The sequence below is a fragment of the Petaurus breviceps genome, unplaced genomic scaffold (assembly GCF_028583685.1).
Source record: "Petaurus breviceps papuanus isolate PSGF00001 unplaced genomic scaffold, PetGlider_PUasm1.0 173, whole genome shotgun sequence".
NCBI classification, from domain to species: Eukaryota; Metazoa; Chordata; class Mammalia; order Diprotodontia; family Petauridae; genus Petaurus; species Petaurus breviceps.
The window spans coordinates 20012619-20028640 of NW_027185759.1; the positions used below are offsets into that span (position 1 = coordinate 20012619).

Sequence of the window (16022 nt, forward strand, 5' to 3'; positions counted from 1 at the left end):
CAACAGCCAATTTAATCACATGATCATCCAAATGCTGCTCTCTTTTACCTTGACTGAGTATGCCCGAGTTGTGAACTGTTCAGTCTTTCTGAGCCTGTTTCCTCCTCTCGAAAATGATCTCTAAGGTATATGGCAAAATGGTTATTGTTCCCCAGCTAGAGAGCATTACAAGATGAGTTTGGGTAAGTAAGGTGGGGCCAGCGTGTGAAGGGAAACACTCCTGATCTGACAAGGAATTTATCCTTCATACAATGGTTCAACAAGGAGATGCGATGGGCCCCTTTTGTTTCTTTGGGGAAAAAAAGATTATTATAAAAGTGACCATCTCAATAACAATGAAAAATCTCCAAGGAACTCAGTAACCTGCATCACCTTAACAAGCAAATATAGACAATGTTCATTACGTCTTTTTCTCCTGACCCTTTGTCCTTTTACATTTGTGTGTGAATATATATATATATATATATATATATATATATACATATGAATACATACATATAGTTGACTGTTTTTTAATCTAGAAAATCAGTCTGTTCCTGCCACTATTCTGGTCCTTTCTTTACTGTGCATTGTTTCATCATCATTTCATCTGTCTTTTCATGTTTTCTGGCAGTCTGCACATATTTCTCACTTTGAAGAGGGTAGTCATATTATATCCCACTAAATTATTCAATGACAATTTGTTATTCCCCATCCTTTGAACATTAAGTTTGTAGCTATTTTTCCCTCTTTACAAAGAAATTGTGAAAAATTTGGTATGGTTATTTTTTTAATTGTCAACTACATGCTCAGGATATATTGTAATTAATAAGATCAGTGGCTCATGAGTTACAGATCTCTTCTACTGTACGACCAGACTGAGCACCAAGAAAAATAGAATTCTCCCAGCTGTTTCATATTATACCTCCTTCCCTACAGCCTCATCAAAAAAAAAATGAGTTTTCACTTTTATTTTATTTTGTTGCCAATTTGACGAACACAAAATGGTGGTGCTCTGCAACCAGCTCTTAGAGGTTTGCAACAGTCGATTATTAAACTTTCAGTGTGAGCATTTCCACCTTGGAAATGGACAAATGCCACAAATCAGGGCTTGTTTTATTGTTGTCTCTAGACTTTAAGAAAAGTGATGATGGGGGCGGCTAGGTGGCGAGAGTAAGAGCGCCTGCCAGGAGATGGGAGGATCAGTGATCAGTTCCAGCCTCCCAAACTTAACACCCACACAAAATAACTGGCCATGTAACCTTGGGCAAGTTACTTAACCCCAATTGCTTTAAAAAAAAAAAAGGATGATGAAAATATTAACAATGTAGAAACAAAACTGTATTGTATGTACCTTTTTTTACCCCACAGAGAGCCAGTTGTTAAATTTTTACTAGCATGTCCCTGATAAAAGATGTATATAATATTGTTTTAATCAGGATCATCAGTTTCAATATGGAAGGGCCCCTAAAAGGTCACCTGGAGAAACTTCATTTTACATTCTACTCCTGAAGTCCAGGTGACCTGAGATCAACTCCAGCCTCACAGAAACTGATCCTGGGAAAGTAACTTAAACTCAGTTTCCTCACATGTAAAATGGGGTTAATAATAGCACCTATCTCCTAGGATTGTCATGGGGGTAAAATGACATATTTGTAAAGCACTTTGTGAACCTTAAAGCACTATGCAAATGCTGGTCATTATTATTATTTTATAGATGAAAAATCTAAAGTCAAGAGATGTGACTTGCCCAAGGTTATCACACGGCAAAGCCAAAATCCAAGCCCAGTTTTTCTCACTTCAAACTCAACACTCTATTTACTATCCTGGGCTCTCTCCTCTTTCATTTATCTCTGTGCTCATGTCTGTTCTATTGTTTTATTGGCCAAGTAGCAATTTAACTAGTATCAAAGCAGGCAGCTCTTGGTGTTATTTCCTGTTTCTATTATTTTAACTTTCACATACTAATTTTTTTTTCCATTTCTGCCACCATTCTTATTTATTGTGGCCTTTTAAAAAATTCCCTTTGATTTCTCATTGCGTTTCTTTTCCAACTTCTTTAGAGAGCCATGGTTGACTCATATGTTTTTTTTATCTGTAAAAAGTTGATCAAAGGGGCGGCTACGTAGCACAGTGAATAGAGCACTGGTCCTGGAGTCAGGAGGACCTGAGTTCAAATCCAGCCTCAGACATTTAACACTTACTAGCTGTGTGACCTTGGGCAAGTCACTTAACCCCAATTGTCCTACCTTCCCCCTTCAAAAAGTAAAAAAAAAAAAAACTTGATCAAAGATAGTTCATTTCTATTTTTCAAGTAACCACAAAGCACATTTTTGTTGGGGGCTATATTTTATATGACATTGCAAACATGCTCAGTCTAACAAAACACTGTCTTTGTCCAAGAAATAGGAAATGAGTTACCAAGAAGAAAATAGATATTGTTGCAGTACAGTTTCAAATAAGTATACATAGATTTAAAATTATCATACCTCTATCTTGTGAAGAGAGAGTATCATAACCACTGGAATGAAAGAAAAAAGCAAAAGACAAGACATTAAATCAAAACATTTTCTGGACAAGATGGTTATTCTGCTCTTCAAGATGCCCATTACAAAATGTTTTCCCCAAAATTTGTTGTGTTATTGAGTTGTTTTTTCAGTGGTGTCTGACTCTTCATGACCATATTTGGGATTTTCTTGGTAAAGATACTGGAGTCATTTTTTTAATAGATAAGGAAACTAAGGCAAACAGGGCTAAGTGACTTGCTCAGTGTCATATGGCTAGTACATGTCTAAGGTCAGATTTGAACTCAGGTTTTCCTGACTCCAGCTCTATCCACCACACCACCAAGTTGCCCAGATTTAGGGCACCACCATCTTCCCAGTCTTACAACCTAGGTATCATCCTAAACTTCTCCCTTTCTCTCTTGCCCCTACCCCCAAATATCCAATCTTTTCCCAAGGCCTGTAGATTTTAAGTTTGCAACATTTCTCGAATATTCCCCCTTCTCTCTTCAGACACTGACATCATCCTAGCACAGTCACCTCAGCACTTCATGCTTGGAATATTGCAACAGTCCATTGCTTAGGGCGGCTAGGTGGCGCAGTGAGTAAAGCGCCAGCCCCGGAGTCAGGAGGACCGGAGTTGGGTTTCGGCCTCAGACACTTAACACCCACACAAAAAGACTAGCTGTGTAACCTTGGGCAAGTTACTTAACCCCAATTGCCCTCCAAAAGGCAAAAAAAAAAAAATAGTCTATTGGTTGGAATGCTTGCTAGATCCAACCATGCCAGCCCCTCCCCACCCAACTCAATAAGGCTCCCTATCACCTTCTACAAGAAGCCCTTCCTCATTCCTCTTAATTCTAGTGTCTTCCCTCTTTTGCTTATTTCTGATTTGTCATGTAAATAGCTTGTTTGTACATGGTTGAACGTATGTTTTCTTCCTGTTATTCTGTGATCTCCTTGAGACTGGGACCATCTTTTATCTTTCTTTGTATCCTCAGAACTTAGCACAGGGATGGTACCTAATAAATGTTTAGTGACTGACATGTGGTGAGAGACCAATAAATTATCTTCTAATAAATGAAAGGAAAAATACTGTTAAGATGCTGGTGGTGGCCAGAAGACGTCACTGTGCTGCCCTGAGATGGCTGGTTGGTTGTCTAGATGAAGTATATGACCCCTGTGGTATCTACAATACCTACTAGTCTCAGTCTGTAATTAACAAATAAATAAATATTAGAACTAAAAATAATAAACGAACAAAAATGTTAATAAATAAATAAATGGTCAGATGTGATTTGTGCACAGAAGAGATTCAGCAAGGAACAAGAAGGAGATTTTGGGAAAGAAGTTACTTCTGGCTGTGAGACTGAAGACGAGGCTACCTGGGATAGTGACATCTTAGTTGGGCTTTAAATTCTAATTCCTCTTTCACACATCAGTCCTTTAAATATCTGAAGCCGGCTAACAAGTCCTGTGTCCTCCCCCCCCCCCCAACCCAAGTCCCCTCTTCTCTGGGCTAAAAATCCCCAGCTCTTTCAAGAAATCATTGCACGGCAAAGCTCTTCATTATTCTGGTCCAAGATTTGATTCCAAGAGGCAGAGTTGGAGGCGACGCCTTTGTACTTTAGAGGACGCCTTCACAGAAGCATCAAAATCAGGAAATAGCTATTAGCCCAATTTCACTGGAACATAAGAGCATAAGAAGAATACAAAGGTGAAACAAGGTGGGAAAGGCAGTTAGAAATCAGACCGGAAAGGCCCTTGAAGAGGAAATGGGGGAGAACAAAGGATGGTGTGTGAATGCAAATAGGACCATGGGCACTGATGAAAAGTACCATCTGTATGAACTGAGGGCTCTGAGGACAGAGCAGAAGCAGAAGAATCATCTATATAATGACAACATCTTAAAAACACTCATCTTGGAAAGATCTAAGAACTTTGCTGTTGTTTAGCCCGTTAGTCATGTCTGACTCTTTGTGATCCCCACTGGGGCTTTCTTGGAAAAGACACTGGAAGGCTTTGCCATTTCCTTCTCTAGCTCGTTTGACAGATGAGTAAACTGACGCAAACAGGGTTAAGTGAGTGTGATTGGATTTGAATTTGGGACAATGAGTCTTCCTGACTCCAGTCCCCAGGACTCTATGTACTATGGTGCTACCTAGCAGCCCTCAAAGAACTCCAATCAATACGATTGCTAGTCATGATTCCAAAGTACCAATGATGAAATCTGTCTACTTCCTGATCAAAAGGTGATGGAACTCAGAGTACAGAATGAGATACCCAGACATGGACAATATGGAAATTTGTTTCAATTAACTATGCATATTTGTTACAAGGGCTTTGTTTTTCTCTCCCCCTTACCACCAATGGGGGGAAGGAGAGAGAGAAGGAAGAGAGGAAGAGATTTTTATTAAAAATTTAATTTAAAAAATGTAAATAGGCAATGGGAGACACATCAAAGATTTTCCATCAAAGGGAATAATTAGGCATATGCATTAGGAAGGTTACTTTGGCTTTGGGGTGAAGACTGCATTGGGGATGGGAGACACTAGCAGCAGGGAAACCTAAAGGAGCCTATTTCAAGCAATTACCCAAGAAAAAGGGAATTAAGACCTGAAAAAGGCAGGGGTGAGGTGTAGGGGGGGGATATTGCAATGAGATGATGTTCCTGATTTCGAATTTACTTGACAACTTAATCCCTGACCAGAATTGGGGAGCGAAAGAAGAGGAAAAATACAAAAATGATACTGAAGAATCTTTCTGGATGACCGGAAGAATGGCAGTCCCATTAGCAGAACCAGGGAAGATCCAGAAGGGAGGAGGTTTGGGAGATGATCAGGGCTTCCATTTTGAACATGTTCAGTTTGAGGTGTTGGTAGAGTAGCTCAGGAAGAGACCCTGAACAGGCAGTTAGAGATACTGGCCAGAGGATCAGAGGAGAAACTGGGCTGAGACATCCAGATTTGGAAGTCATCCACAAAGAGGTCATAGATGAAGCCTGGGACAGGGCCAAGCAATGCCTCTTTCCTTGCCCAGGCCGCTGACTCACCTCTCCCACCTTCCCTGCCTTCATCTCCAAGAGATCATTGAGGTTCCTCAGCTGACAAGCATAGAACACTCAATATTCTACTAATTGGGGAGCATAGTACTGACTCATTCCATGGTCCTAGGGATTCCCAAGTTTGGAATTGCATTCAGTAGATTTCTATTGTTCTAATAACTACTGGCATTCTCACTTTCAGTTCTAATGTCTTAATTTTAACACTGATCTTCCACCTCACTCAATGGGTGGTGGCTCTGACATCTTGGGATGCCAGACATAATGACAAAAGGCCAAATTGTGGAAAGAACAGTCGACTTGGTTTAACCAATGAGGGCTATCTTGGTTTGTTGGCCCCTAATTGTCTTATGCAACAAATGTAACTAATGATTCTTTTGTTCTAAGTCATTTTAAAATGAAGGAGCAAAAAGCTCATGCACAATCAGTCCAGAGCATATCAGCTTAAAACCTGCTTCAGCAAAGACAGTGAAACAGAATGCCTCCCCCCACCCCCAGCAGAGAAGCAGGGACTATTGGGGCAGAATATTATATACAAATACAGAATTGGGGACCTAAGTGATTACTTTTTGCAGAATTCTTTTTCTTTGTTATATAGTTTCTATCTGGAGATAAAACTCCCTAGAAATGAAATGTGGTATAAAGACAAAAAAGAATTAATGAAAACATTTTTTTTTCAATTTGGAAAAGTTCCAGGAATACCAAAAACAAAATCCAGCACTTCCACATGAATCTCCTGACAGATGTTAGGCACTAGACACCTTTTTTGCTTGTTACAAGGATTCTAGCTTTCTCTTTCTCTAGGTTTTTAGCATGAGGGCAGAGATGGAGGAGGGGGATTAGCAACAGAGATACCAAAAAAAAAAAAAGATGACTATGGTAACTCTTCCATAAAATATCCAGAGGAGATCAGAAGGAAGCACAGAGAAGCAGCACAGTTTGGAAAGTAACACAGATAAACCCAAGCAACCTGAAATAGAGATTGGTGGTTTCACACAGAACCACCTTTTGTGTCCTGCTTTGTGTATGGAAAAGCTCCTTTTCTGCCTTTATATTAGTAATAAAGGGGGCAGCCAGGTAGCACAGCGAGTAAGAGCACCGGCTCCAGTGTTGAGAAGACCTGGGATCGAATCCCGGGCTCAGACACTTAGCACCCACCCAGAAACACCTGCCCATGTAACCTTGAGCAAGTTACTTAACCCCGATTGCTTAGGGGCAGCCAGGTGGCTCAGCAAGTAAGAGCACCGGCTCTAGTGTCGGGATGACCTGGAGATTGAATCCAGACTCAGATACTCAGCACCACACCCAGAAATAACTGGCCGTGTGAAGTAATAAATGGGGTTGTTATTATTGTGATTGTTGCAGTCCTCTCCTGTGTCTAGAAAGCCAAAGTCACAATTGTTTGACTGCCAACTCTCAGTTTCACATGTCAAGGCTATGTCCGCTTCCTTGGCAGCACAGAGAGAAAAAGCAATAGAAAACTCTTTTCTCCCAGGGTAGAACACTTTCACTTGGAAAGTGGGAAACTTTCAACAAGCCAGCATGGCTTGGATAAGCTGGACCTGAAGTCAAGAAGACCTGGTGAAAATCCCACCTCATACACCCCCAAGTTATATGATCATATACCTCCTCTCTGTGCCTCAGTTTCCTCATCTGATAAATGAGGGTGTTGGACTCCATGGCCCATAAGACCCTTTCCAGCTTCAATCTCATAATTCTATGATACTTGTTTAATATATTTGTTAAGTGCAGAAGATGAGGCAGCAAGGAAGAAATAAAGTGGGGGTAAAGGAGGAACAGAATTGGGATCATTAACTGTCCAGCAGCAGCAGCTGTGGGACTACAACAAAGTCACCTGACTTCCTGCCTAATGTCTTTGGGGATTTTTCCCACAATACCATACTGCTTTCTGGCCACCACATTTGCTGTCTGAGTAATCTCTTTTTTATTTCCTGCAAAGATTCAGAACTTAAAATAAGGAAGTAAATGAACCCAACTGAAGCTGCTCTATAAATTACATTGGGGATAGCACTTGAGTCAAAGCCACTTTGTAACTAGGACCTTGGAGAAGAGACCACTCTCCAAGGGACCACTGCATTAGGGTCATTTTCAAAGCCTCAGAATCGAAGTATTATACTAGTAGGCTTGAAGGGTATTCAGTGACCATCAAGACCCAACTGCAGTCCAAAATGAATGTCCATTACAATGTGTGACTAATGGTCATCAAGCCTTTGTTTGAAGAGCTCTGGGCAGTGGGATCGAGGCAGCCCATTCCACTACTTGAATGGGTAGCCTGACAACAATTCTAATCTGCCTCTTTGCAACTTCTATCAACTATTCCCTGGGGTCAAGGGAACTAGCCTAATCCCTTGTCCACATGACAGGCCTTCAGATACAACTATCATATCCCACCCGCCCCCCCAAACCAGTCTTCCCTCATTTAAGCTGAACAGCCCCCAGTCCTTCTACAGACAGAAAAGCTGGATCTTCATGTGGTGTGGAGCCAAGGACTCCACCAGACTGACTTATCAATGGCATCCTTAAACCAAACCATGGTGCCCAATACTCCCATGCTACATATTGGGGTCTACTTGACAACTAGGCCCATAGACAGGAAAACATAATGAACCTAAAGTCTGGAATTACATTAGCGCTAAAGACCCTCAAGGAAAAATAGCTTGAGTGTCCTACCATGGGATGGTGCTCTGGTAACAGAACAAGGGGCTTCCTTCTTCACTCCACCCTCCCTTTCTGTCCCTCACCAGCCACACACCCCAGCCTGCCTAGCAGTGAGTGGGGAAAACATCCCTCCAACTCCTAGTGGCTCAATGCAGGAAATGGCCTGGGGCGAGCTGTGAGAGAGGAGAAAGGCAGAATGGCCCAGGACAGGAGGAGGGCTTCGGTGGCAACCACAGGCAGTGGGGAACTGTGGCAAGCTGGAATCTGCCAGAATAAACTGTCTTGTCTCCTTCCTCATCAATCATTATCATCGATGGCATTTATAGGGCAGCTTTAATGTTTACAAAACACTTCTGACACAGAATCTGGGTCAGTCTGACCCACAGCAAACCTGAGGTGGGCACCAGAGTATCAGTAACCCTCCCTTATCGGTGAGGAAACTGAATATCAGGAAGGCTTCCTGACTCCAGTGGGAAGAGAAGAAAATAAGCATTCATTAAGCACCTTCCGTGTGCCCGACGCTGTGCTAAAGCAATAAATATGTGTGTATATATCTCATTTTGTCCTCACAACCCTGGAAGGTAGGTATTATTGCTAGACCCATTTTACAATTGAAGAAATTCAGGGGGATCGTAGTTGGCTGACTTGCCCAAGGTCACGGAGCTGGTACCTGAGCCCACATCTGAACCCAGGGCTACCTGAGGCAGGCCCTATCCTGCCCCAAGACAAGTGATGCATCCACTGGCCACCTCCCCTAACTCTCATGTGTGGAGAGGGAAGGGATGCTACCGCACACACTAGCTCTGCAGGGGGAACAGAAGTGAGGGCCAGGGAGCAGGGAGACTGCTGTCCCTCTTCCCTCCTTTTCCCCTTTGTCACCTACAGTCAGGCCTGCCACCAGCCAGGAATCAACAGAGGATAAAAAGCAAGGGGCCCCAACCCCAGGAGGCGTGGCCAGACCTGGGGGAGAGGGGAGGGGCGTGGTCGGGCCTGGAGGGTGGGGGCGTCGAGGAGCAGCCAGATCTCTGGGTTTCCAGCTGCCAGAGGGAGGGAAAGAGAGGAGGCCCGGCCCCAGCAGCAGCCTGGGCCGCAGGGAAGCACAGCTCCAGTTCGTATATGGGGACTTAGGTAAACCAAAGACTTCCTCTATTTGTGTGTAAAAGCTCCCTCTGGTAAATATGTGCATCAAAGCATCTGTTTCTTAAAAAAAAAAAAAAATCCTGATCCAAAAACTGGGGTTTTTCTTTTACCCACGCTGTAGACTCATCTAGCATTTCCTGTAGCAGGTGACAGAAGAAAGTTTTTGGTCCTGGATTCAAGTCCTTACCCTGACACTTATTCGCTTTGTGACCTCCTCTCCCTGAGCCTCAGTTTCCTCATTGGAGGGACTGGACTGGATGGCCTCTTGTACCAGGAAATCCTTTCCAAGAGTAAACCTACCAACAACTTTATCTCAGCAAAGCCACGAGGCTCCTTTGTTCACAGAAGACAAAATCTATCTCCCTCAGTAGGAGATGGGCAGAGAGAGTCAAGTCCCAGGAGGAAGGAGCTGGTCAGGGTTATACTGCCTTCATAAAGCCTGTGGCTGAATCTGCACCAGATACATCTCGATGAGGAAGGAGGCAAAAGAATTCAATTCAACGAGGATTTATTAAAATAGGTCTTGCGAGTACAAGGGCAAAAAGCTGGCTAGCCTCTGTCCTCTAAGACATAACTGTTAGGAAACCCTGAGCACAGTGGCGTAGACCACAAACTACCTAACTGCCTAGTGCTAGCCTGGGCTTGATAACTGTACTGCGACACGGGGAGCATTGTGACATTGTCAAAGACTTGCCTAATTTTTATCTACTCCCTAAATCTAGTTATTTACATCTTATCTTCCCAATTAGAATGTATTCTCCTTGAGGGCAGAGACTTTTTGCTGTTCCTACATGCCCAGAGCATCCAGCAGCCAAGTCCAATCAGACTAACAGCCATCTGCTACAGAAACACTCTCAAGCCTCCAGGTAGATTGCTTCTGTGAAAAGGAAGCCTTGAGCACTGTCTCCTCCCAACAGGCAGGAGTCACAGCAAGAGGGTCAACTCAACAACAAAGGCAGCTGCTTCTGCCTCTCCCTCTTGAGAGGAGCCAGCAAAAGCCACCCCCCAGAGAGCGCTGTTGTTTGGCCTTCCTCATCAAAGAGGATCATGACATCAGGGACAATGCTATGACATCAGACAATGCTGTGATATCAGAAGATGCCGTGACATCAGATGATTCTGTGACATCAGAAGATGCCATGACATCAAAGATGATGCCATGACATCAGAGATGATGCCATGACATCAGAGACGATGCCATGACATCAGAGACGATGCCGTGATATCAGAGACGATGCCGTGACATCAGACGATGCCGTGACATCAGAAGATGCCATGACATCAGATGATTCTGTGACATCAGAAGATGCCGTGACATCAAAGACGATGCCGTGACATCAGAGACGATGCCGTGATATCAGAAGATGCCGTGATATCAGATGATTCTGTGACATCAGAAGATGCCATGACATCAAAGACGATGCCGTGACATCAGAGACGATGCCGTGATATCAGAAGATGCCGTGATATCAGAAGATGCTGTGACATCAGAAGATGCCGTGATATCAGAAGATGCTGTGACATCAGACGATGCCGTGACATCAGAAGATGCCATGACATCAGATGATTCTGTGACATCAGAAGATGCCGTGACATCAAAGCCGATGCCGTGACATCAGAGATGATACCGTGACATCAGACGATGCTATGACATCAGAAGATGCGGTGACATCAGAAGATGCGGTGACATCAGAGACAATGCCATGACCTGCAAATGAGTTGGATTTAAGTGAGGGAAGGCCCAGAGTACAAAGTCACCAGCCTCAATGCTCTAATGAGAACCATCTGTTCAGTGAGTCAGGAGGTTCTCAGCCTCAGCACCTTTGGCCCTCTCACCCGGACAAAGCACCAAGTTCCTAGTCTGGCTGGCAGAATGAGGCCCTGAAAGCCAGGCTTCTTAGCTACTGAAGGTAGCTTTTGTCAGGGTCTCTGCAATGCAGGGGATGGATGGACTACTGACTCTAGTGACTACTATGTTCTCCTGCAACTCAACAAACCACTCCAGTATCTTTACAAGAAAACCCCAAATGGGGTCAGGAAGAGACAGACACAACTGAAATGAAAAGGGGGGAGGCGGGTGTCACAATGACAAAAAGATAAAGGCCCTTGCACTCCAGAAGTTTAGGCCCAAAGGGGGTTGTTGACTTCATTTTTAAAGTTTTTCTATTTAAAATAATCTCCCTCTTTAGAAATTCTCTTGGTTATAGAAAGTGAAAAGTTGAGTCCAAGTAACGACCCCCGTATATGGTTTAAACCCCTAAGTCACCCTTAAACACCAGTTCTCTTTAGGTGGGCACTGGCCAGGACTGTTTCCAAGTGGTCAAAATAAAGCTGATTAGCCTCAGGAAAGGGGGAAGAGAAGGCTGGAGCTCCAGGCGCAAGAGTTTATGCAGATTCAGTGTAAGACTTTGGGTCACCATCACCAGCGCCCCACAATCCCGCGGGTTACAAATCTAGTAGATTCTAATCCCCGGGATGATCTCCCATCAGCCAAAGTGGTGAAGTGGCCAGAGAACCTCAGGGTGCCCGGGGCTGAGCCGCGCAGGGAGCGCGATTCCTCAGTAGGAGCGGTGCAGGGTGAACACGGGGAGAGTGGGGTGGGGGGCTTAGGGCAGAGTTCTTCCTGGGGCTCAAAAAGCCAGCTCGAGGGCCCCGGCCCTTTGGCTCGCCCCCCACCTCGGCCTGGTCCAGGGCGCAGCTGCGCTCCCTTTAATTCTCCCGCCCCGATCGCGGTTCGAAAGTGAGTAGGCACCCCCGAGCCAATGGCCTAGAAAGAAAAAGGGCCAGAATAAACAAAGTCTCCGCGCCTAGGCCAGGCCCCTCCCGCGCCCCGCCTCCAAACACCAGGGAGAAATCAAACGGTGGGAGCACCGGACTCGAGTCCCCTTCTGCTGGCCCAGGGAAGGCGGCGGGGAAAGGGGAGAGAGGAGGAGGAGGAGAGAGGGAGATGAAGAGAAGGGGAGGGAGGAGGAGGAGGGAGATGAAGAGAAGGGGAGAGGAGGACGGAGGAGGATGGCTAGTACCTGCCTCCAGCCCCTCGACGCGCGACCTCCCTCCCTCCGCCGGCCCGGAGCCGGGCCCGGCGGACAATCGAGAGCAGTGCCTGGGCTCCCAGGCACCTTATCCCCTCCGAGCACGCAGCACCGTCACGCTCACCGCCCGCACAGACCGCGAACCGGGCTGCCCGCTCCCGCCCACCTCAACGGGCACAAAGCGTCCCCACAAGCGGCCACGCCAGTCCCATCCTCCGATCTCCCTCATCCCCCTACCAGGCCCGGGGGCAGGCGGCAGAGGAGGGCCGGGTGAGGTCCCTAGGCCCGCCGCGTGCCCCCCTGCGTGCCCCCTGCGTGCCTCCAGCGCCCGTGCGCGCCTCACCTGCTCACATCTTCCTGCGACTGACTCTCGCTGGTCTGGACGATCGGACTGCAGCTCATCGTGGCTGCTCGAGGCGGTCTCTGAGCCTGGCCCCCAACACCCTGCAGCCTTGGACAGGGGGAGCCCCTCGGAGGGGAAGGCGGACGGCTGCAGAGGAGAGCCCGGCCCGAGGGTTGACTGAGGGGAACGCTCTGCTTCCGTAGGCGGGAGAGGGGAGGGGGAAAGAGGACGGGAGGGAGGAGGAGGAGAAGGGAGGGAGGGAGGGAGGGGATGAAAGAAAGAGGGGGCGGGGGGCTGATGGCGTGCATCTGCAGCTGTGCGGAGCCCCAGTCTGGAGCTGGTAGGTGCCCAGAACGGAAACTCCCGCCGTCCACACATACACACACTCACACATAAACACACACAAACCCACTGAGAGAATCCGAGCGGCGCATCTGGCTTTATACATTTCTGAAAACGGGAAGAATTAATTCATGGCCTCTTTCTAGGCTCTAGGCTCCTTTTAGCCAGCACACCTCCAAATTAGGAATACAATCAGTGAATTTGGTGCCCGGAGGGAACCAGCTCGGCCATCCGTTTGGTTTTGTAGTTGTTTTGATTTTGTCCTCTCAGCAGCACCTGGCTGGGAGACCTGGGGTGGGCCTGGCCGAGTCACCCCGACATCTTAGTTTCCTTCTTTGTAAAAGGAAGGGATCCGCTCTTAGATGCCAATGCTGTATGGCTGCTGTGCCACTTACTGTTTGAACAATAAGGCACTGAGAAGTTTTAGTGACCGCATTTGCACCCCGGGGTGGAACTGGAACCCAGGGCTTAACGATTGCAAGGCCAGCTGTCTGTGGTCTATACCTAGCCATCCGTTAGTGCAGGAAACTGAAGCCCAGGGATTTGAACCCTCTTTTCAATATACCAACATCCAACTATGCTTGCCTTTAATTGAACTCAATGGAATGACTTCTATTTCAAAGACCACTGCACTGGCATTTCGGAGATGTAAGGCTTGCAGGTGGGCCCTTAACAGCCTTATTTCCCTCCTAGTCACGTGACAATAGACACATCGAAGCTCTCTGAAGTAGTTTCCTCATCTGTAAAATGAAAGTGTTAGACCGACATCCTTTCCAGTACTGGTGTTCATCAATTCAGTGGGATTTACAGTTGCCTCAGTTTCCTCATCTATAAAATGAGCTGGAGGAGGAAATGGCAAACCACTCCAGGGTCTTTGTCAAGAAAACCCCAAATAGGGTCCTAGAAAGATGGGAGTAACTGGAAATGACTGAACAAAGACACTTTAAACTTGTTATCTGGAGAATTTGGGATTGTGTATTACTGCATTTCTCCCAATTGTGCCTGATTTTTTTTAAGGCACTAGTTTTCTGTGTGTGTGCACACCGCCAGCCAATTTCTGCCCTGCTTACAGACCAAGAACCTATTAGGTGTAAAGATCATTCAGAAAACACTTGCTTATACACATACACAACATTTAGGGGTGTAAGATTCAGTTATATGGAAGTCACTTCTGTGGAATATTTCATAGATATAAGTTAATTCCTCCCTTACCCAATGCCTTTTTAATTGGCAAAATATTTCAGTATAGAACTAAATCATCTTTTCAGTAAGCCTGAAGTTTGTTTTTTATATCGAGGGGGGTTTTTGTCCAGGAAGCTTTCCATGGTGTTAATTTCATATGCTAAATTCACACATTTATGGTCTTAACTGTAAGAGGTTACAGCCTTTATGTTGGAAGGAGAGGCAAGAAAACAAGCTTCTGGGCATCCGAGGGAAATCACCTCACTACTCTGATCCTCTTTTTCTTGCTGGGGCTCCCCTAAATCAAGGCAATCACAGAGCGGATCCTGGTTATTTTCCATCACTGTAGCTATTGTATTTCTGATTCAGCTTTCCTGATCTGCATCACTAAAGATTGCAGGACAGTGTGGGGTAATCTATTCTTTACTGGTCAGTAGTTTTCCAGTAGTGTCCTTTGAGACCCCTTTAGGGGTTTTTGGTAAAGATACTGGAGCTGTCTCCCATTTCCTCATCCAGCTTATTTTACATATGAGAAAACTAAGGCAAATAGGGTTAAGTTTGAGACAAGATTTGAACTCGGGAAGTGGAGTCTTCCTAATTCCCAACCTAGTACTCAATATTCACTGTGCCACCTAGTTGCCAATCTCTTCTTATCTTCCCATTTTACAGATAAGGAAACTGAGGCTTGTAGTGCCATCTGGAATGAATAGATAGTAGAGACCACCAGATTGGGACCTGGAATAAACTGAGTAATAAAAAAAAATAGCTAAGGGGCAGCTAGGTGGTGAAATAGAGCCCTGGAGTCAGGAGGACCTGAGTTAAAATCTGGCCTCAGACACTTAACACTTACTAGCTGTGTGACCCTGGGCAAGTCACTTAACCCCAATTTCCCTGCCTTCCCCCTCAAAAAATAAAAGGAAAAAATAGCTACATCTATATAGTACTTGAAGGCTTATAAAGTACTTTTGTCTACATTATCTCATTTGATCCTCATAACAACTCTGTGAGCTAAATGCTATTGTTATCCCCATTCTACAGATGGGGAAATTGAGGCTCGGGTCATATACTTAGTAAATGTCACAAGCAGGATTTGAAACTTTGAATACGTGTTGGCCATAGCGGCCATGCTAGATGGCCATGGCTGCAGAGGACTTTTCCAACTCTCAGATTTTATGTGTCTGTGAACCCAGCTCCCCTGCTTCCAAGTCAGCTGCTCCTGCCATTGTACCACACAGCCTGAATATACTCAGCAGATGATTATCTGGAGTGGACAGAGTATTCTTGCTGGTCAGGGCTGGGCAGGCTAGGTCAGGCCCTCCTAGAAAATTATCAGTGACTCTAGGAAACATGAATTGTAGAAGCTCACATTTTTAATCATTGTTATCTCACTCAGTGTGGTCCATTGCAACAAAGATCTTGGTCTAGTGCTTGCATGTGCGGTTAGGATGGAGAAAGAGAGAAATGAGTCATCTAGCTGTCTAATTAGGATAATTAGCCAGACATGGAATCAGGAAGGCCTGCCTCTGAATCCTGCCTCAGCCATTTACTAGTGGAGTGACCCTGGGCAATTCATTCAACTTCCCTGAGATTTAGTTTGCCCATCAGTGGAATGGGAAAGATAATAATAGCACCTATCTCACAGGTTGGGCAGGTAGGTGAGATAGTGAACTAGGCTGGGAATTAGGAAGAATCATTTTCTTGAGTTCAAATCCAGCTTAGATACTCACTAGCTGTGTGACCCTGGACAAGTCACCTATTTG

The 16022-nt window shown here is 45.3% G+C and overlaps 1 protein-coding gene across 1 annotated transcript in view; it reads right to left on the bottom strand.

Annotated features, from left to right (window-relative positions):
* LOC138157734 (caspase recruitment domain-containing protein 8-like) overlaps positions 1-12985 on the bottom strand; it is a 57123-nt gene extending 44138 nt beyond the window's left edge. Inside the window, exons 1-2 of the mRNA XM_069083486.1 lie at positions 12739-12985; positions 2469-2500 (exon numbers count right to left, since the gene is read on the bottom strand). Of these exons, the coding sequence (XP_068939587.1) occupies positions 2469-2500; positions 12739-12797 (91 nt within the window). The 5' untranslated portion in view covers positions 12798-12985. The remainder of the gene's footprint in view (positions 1-2468; positions 2501-12738) is intronic.
* Positions 12986-16022: the final 3037 nt, after the last annotated feature.